General features: G+C 38.4%; 1 protein-coding gene across 1 annotated transcript; it reads left to right on the top strand.

The window, feature by feature from the left end:
* The first annotated feature begins 777 nt into the window (after positions 1-777).
* On the top strand, positions 778-2,152 carry LOC113471918 (mitochondrial dicarboxylate carrier-like). Its single transcript, XM_026831388.1, has 3 exons — positions 778-825; positions 1,333-1,545; positions 1,936-2,152. Exons 1-3 carry the CDS (start codon positions 793-795, stop codon positions 2,050-2,052), a joined length of 363 nt encoding a protein of 120 aa, XP_026687189.1. The 5' UTR covers positions 778-792; the 3' UTR covers positions 2,053-2,152.
* Positions 2,153-5,228: the final 3,076 nt, after the last annotated feature.

Genomic DNA, 5,228 nt, shown 5'->3' with positions numbered 1-5,228 from the left:
AAGGTCCGTTCCTACTTGTGAGTTTCATCCGATTTTTTTTTCCCCGAATGTCCTATAGGTAAATTGGTAACAAATGAGAAGGGGCCTTTAATAGATACATACCTGTTTACATATAGGTGTGATGCCACATACTAGGCTAGTGTTACATCATACACTATACCTAATAAGGAGAGGGGGGGGGGAGACAAGGACCTGGTTGAAAAATACAGGGTGGTCAGTGAGTAGGGCGTTAGGGAAACATCTAGTGACTTTAATTAAGGAGCGCGGTAGCGCTCCACCCCGCCAAGTCAAGAAAGTTTGACCGCGCTACTAGAGATATTATACGCGACAGGGAAAGTAGCTGTTATATATAAACAAAACAGTTTAACATTGTTCACTTTTTCCAATAATCTATAAATTTTCTTAATTCTCTGTTATTACTCCCACTGGTTGCTATTTGCTCAAAGTGTAGCTTCTCAATTGTCCTTTCAAGACTAAGAGCACCCCTAACTCCAAGCAAGAATAGAGCTAGAAAAAAGAAAGTAAAAATTGACTATGTACCACAGTTTAACATTGTTCACTTTTTCCAATAATCTATAAATTTTCTTAATTCTCTGTTATTACTCCCACTGGTTGCTATTTGCTCAAAGTAGCTTCTCAATTGTCCATTCAAGACTAAGAGCACCCCTAACTCCAAGCAACAATAAAGCTAGAAAAAGAAATTGACTATGTACCAGGATTCAAATTGGGACATTGTGTGCAATTCTAGTGTGATAATACCCATTTGGTTATGGGACCAGCAGAGCTATACTCATGACAGTAGGCCAACTATCCTTCTATGATCAGGTTTGTTTGTTTATACTGCTAGAATGTAGAATGAAAAATTCCTTTACCCCCGCAGTTTTCGTGATAAAATTACAAATTAAGGTTGTTTTATACTGCTAGAATGTAGAATGAAAAATTCCTTTACCTCCACAGTTTTCGTGATAAAATTACAAATTAAGGTTATTGAGGTACTTTGTTTTGATATGGGGTAAAAGTCACTGTATATCTATCTGTTAAGGTCTTTAGTTATTATTCTTACCGTTGTATTTTGGTTGAACACTTGTTGACTTTAACTTCCGATTCGAGTTTCGTCTACATTTGTGTAGCCTTTTGCAAGGAAATTTCATGGGGTGGATTCCCGCCCGGGGCGAAACTTTTTCTCGGTTTCCGGGGCGCCCGGGGCGAAAAGGTTCGTTCTCAAAACGGCTGGCTTTCTCTCTCTCTCTTGCTCTCTCGTTTTTTTTTCTACAATCCCGAGTTTTAGCTTTGGTGTCCATAACGAACACAGCCTAATTATTTAATTCCCAGGTGAAGCTAGGTCTCCTGAGTACTCCTTACTTTGAGGATAATGCCACCACTCACTTCCTATCCTCACTCACAGCAGGCGCAATAGCAACCACCATGACACAACCACTGGATGTTCTCAAAACGCGGGCCATGAATGCGACCCCGGGCCAGTTCAACAGTATGTGGGCCCTGGTCACCTATACTGCCAAATTGGGACCCGCTGGATTCTTCAAGGTAAGTTGTATATCTTACCGCCGCGCCGGGTAAACGTTACATCCGTCGATCGACGAGGTGGATCTTTGTTGTCGAGGCAGTGTGGGCTGTTGAGTCGACATCACCTTAAGACTGCGTGGTCCCAGGACCTCCAGGAAACAGCTCTTTCCACTCCCCTCTATCCTGTGCGATTTCCATCCAGTCTTAATTACTTCTTTGGTTATCCGCCCTAGTTAGAAAACGAAAAGCAAAAGGCTGACAAATGCAAAAGATTTAGCGCCGCAGGCGATATGTCCAATAAGAAAATTGGATGCAATAAAAGCACTTGCATATCCGCGCCGCAGGCAAAATTTTTTAAGAGAGAGAAAATGTGTGTACTTTAATATTAATTTTTGTTTGATTTCTTCACAGGGCTACTTCCCCGCATTCGTGCGCCTAGCACCGCAAACTATTCTAACATTCGTGTTCCTTGAACAACTCAGACTCAACTTTGGTTTCATCAAGGAAGAAAGTCCACAAACCAAATGACCTCTCACTCGAGGGTCTCTGGGTTCGAGTCTTGCCCTGGGCAAATAATTGTGATAAGCTCTGACTTCGAACAAACACGAACCGATTAGGTTTCGGGGGAAAAAAAAAAAAATTAAAAAACCAATATCGAATAAAAAAAAAAAAAAAAAAAAAAAAACAGGAATGATTGTCAAACAGACAATTCGAAACATCTTCAAGAAAATTATGTGAACCTTTTTTTATCCCGGCGCGGCGTTTTAAAATAAAAATGGGTCCCGATCCCACAAAGATCTATTTTTCGCCAAAAATGATAGTTCCGCCTAAAAATCCACCGCGGACTTGGTTCACCGTCAATACGAATAGAATGAAATCTATGATCAACTGCAAGATTGTCACCATGTTTGTATGTGTTACCCTGATTTTAATTCTGATGTTTAACAGGTACCTAAAAGTACATGTCATATTCTTCCCCTTCAGTTTCTGAATTTTTCCATTTTTATGACCTACTGTCCGGGGGGATCTGACTTGAGTCCCGACTGTGATATCCGAGTTGCGTCCGTCCGAGTTGCGTCCCATTTCTGAAATTTATCATCCGAAGTTGCGTCCCTGAGCTACCTGAGCTAGAACTATGTACTTTACATACTTATCCTGGCTTGAAAAATTTAACTGTACGTGTTCAGAAGTTACGTCAATGGAATGTTGCTATAAAAGGAGCTGTCACAAATGAGCAGTGACCAGTGTTATTATAGGTCGAGTTGCGTCCCATTTCTGAAATTTATCATCCGAGTTGCGTCCCTGAGCTACCTGAGCTAGAACTATGTACTTTATATACTTATCCTGGCTTGAAAAATTCAACTGTACTTGTTCAGAAGTTACGTCAATGGAATGTTGCTATAAAAGGAGCTGTCATAAATGAGCAGTGACCAGTGTTATTATAGGGTTAGGTTAAATGCAAAAAGGAGCTTTCACAATTTGAGCAGTGACCAATGTTATTATAAGGTTAGGTTAAACGCAAAAAAGAGTTATCACAATTTGAGCAGTGACCAGTGTTATTATAGGGTTAGGTTAAACACAAAAGACAAGTACAAAAAAAAAATACCAATAGCGTTCATGTCCAAAGTGTGTTCCTATAGGCCTATATAATACACAAGTTATAGCATACCTTTTATTGTGCTTACGTAGCCTAACGCTTTTCCAATACTTGCAATACTTTTGAATACCTATTATATTGAATATCTAATTATCTACTATTAAGTAGGTAGCGGTATAGATTAGTAATATTGTGCCCTTCATATTTAGAAGGGTTTATATTGTAACTATTTATCCTGCATCAGGAGGTTAGAGATAACTGTTTAAATTGTTGTTAGCGATTGTCAGAATTTTCTCAATGTTACCTGTCAGACATAGACAGTTGGGTTCATTTTTACTTTACTTATATTTAAAATTAAAGTAGCTTGTTATTATTATTATGAACTGTTATGCAAAATCAATACAATAGTTACAGATGAAATTAGGGATTTATTCACATTTACATTCCATGGTGCTTTATAAAAAGTAAAATGGTTGGTATATAAAAACAGTATAAAATCCAGCCATTTGTATTGATATGCCTTGAGTAATATGTTCCTATGGCCATCCTGAATAAAGCTCTCAATATTGATTCACACCTGTGCTTTTAGTCATTAGGTTGTGGTTATGTGCTGGGTTAGACTATGCTTGGATACAAAAAGAGAAAAATAATCTATCCAAGCATATCCTAACCATTTGTATTGGATTTGGCGATTATGTTCGTTCCTATGGCCATCCTGAATAAAGCTCTCATCTCTCAATATTGATTGAGTTCACACCTGTGCTTTTAGTCATTAGGTTGTGGTTATGTGCTGGGTTAGGCTATGCTTGAATACAAAAAGAGAAAAAATAATCTATCCAAGCATATCCTAACCCATAACATAACCTGACCCAAATAAACACATGTGAGTATCAACAAGATCTTATTGTAAAATTCATGCTTTGGCATTCACAAAAAAAGCTACATCAGAAGAGTTTGGCCCTAAATTCAAAGATTTTTAAATGCTGTAATCTTTAATGAGGGCAGAAGACATTCAAAAGAAAACGACCACGTATTGGTCAGGTCAGAGATGCCGTGGAGCAGAGTAGATTTGTGTACTCGGCTTCAGGCTGTTCATGGTTCTGGTTGTGCATTTTTCTGTCTTTATTATATTGTTTTCTTTGATGGAAAACATTTTCTGTTCCTTATGTACCAAATTTTCCATTGAACAGTCAGCAGTGAATCAAAATTGATAGCCATGATTTGACAAAGTAAGTAGGTTAATCCAAAAACACATTTTTTATTAATGTTCTATTGTTTTTTCCTTTCACAGGCCTGTTCACCACCATCACCAAGATGATCTCATCTATCCCCCGTTGGACTTTGCCACACCCACTCCTCAAGTGGTGGACACACCTCATCCTGTTCCATCCGGTAGTCACTTGATGGGCAATCAGCAATCTCTCGGTAAGATATTGCATTGTGTTTCAATTTCAGTGTGTAGCAGTCCTTCAGGAGTTAAGGCAAAAAAAAAAGTAGATTTGGGAACCAAAGGCCGCTGATAGGGTCCATAATCTGGTGCATCTTTCAACGGAAACAAACATCAATAACCGGCCTAGTTATCTTGGAGAGTAGGGTGACTGCCTTGAAGCGCTAGATTGCGGTTTCGATTCCCGCTCGGGACAAACTTTATCCTTAACAGATAAAGCTCATTCTCGAGACGGATTGCTTTCTCCTATCCTTTCTGATCTCTTCAATTTTGGGACTCTTAGACCTTCGTTGTTACAGTTCCCTCCATAAAACTCCTTGAAAAACAACTTTTAAAAAGTTTCCAAGCTAGTAGACATTACATTGTAATATGCAGAGAAATAACCTAAGGGCCAATTTCCCGACATTTGAGAACAACAACATTGTAATGCAGAGTGTTTCATTATTATTGTTTGTTTTTCTGTACAGGGTGTAACAGATGACGAGGAAACGGACGGCTATCTGTCGAGTGTTAGCAAAACAAGTCGAAAGTCTACAACCAGTAGACGAGGCGGCAGTAAGAAGAAGAGAGTGAGTATCTTTTTTATGGGAATGAGTAAACATTTATTAACATGATTTTTTTTTTTTTTTTTTTTTTTTTTAATTAAAAAAAAAAACTTAT

This window comes from Diaphorina citri, unplaced genomic scaffold, assembly GCF_000475195.1.
Source record: "Diaphorina citri unplaced genomic scaffold, Diaci psyllid genome assembly version 1.1 scaffold3271, whole genome shotgun sequence".
Lineage (NCBI taxonomy): Eukaryota > Metazoa > Arthropoda > Insecta > Hemiptera > Psyllidae > Diaphorina > Diaphorina citri.
Note: the sequence above shows the minus strand (reverse complement) of the source record. Positions and strands in the feature narration are given on the sequence as shown.

What these genes read in the sequence shown, in the direction of transcription:
- LOC113471918 (XM_026831388.1), top strand. Translation starts at nt 793, where the DNA reads ATGACAGTAGGCCAACTATCCTTCTATGATCAG. An exon ending in AACTATCCTTCTATGATCAG is followed by an intron (nt 826 to 1,332) that starts GTTTGTTTGTTT and finishes TTTAATTCCCAG; the next exon opens with GTGAAGCTAGGTCTCCTGAG. An exon ending in GACCCGCTGGATTCTTCAAG is followed by an intron (nt 1,546 to 1,935) that starts GTAAGTTGTATA and finishes ATTTCTTCACAG; the next exon opens with GGCTACTTCCCCGCATTCGT.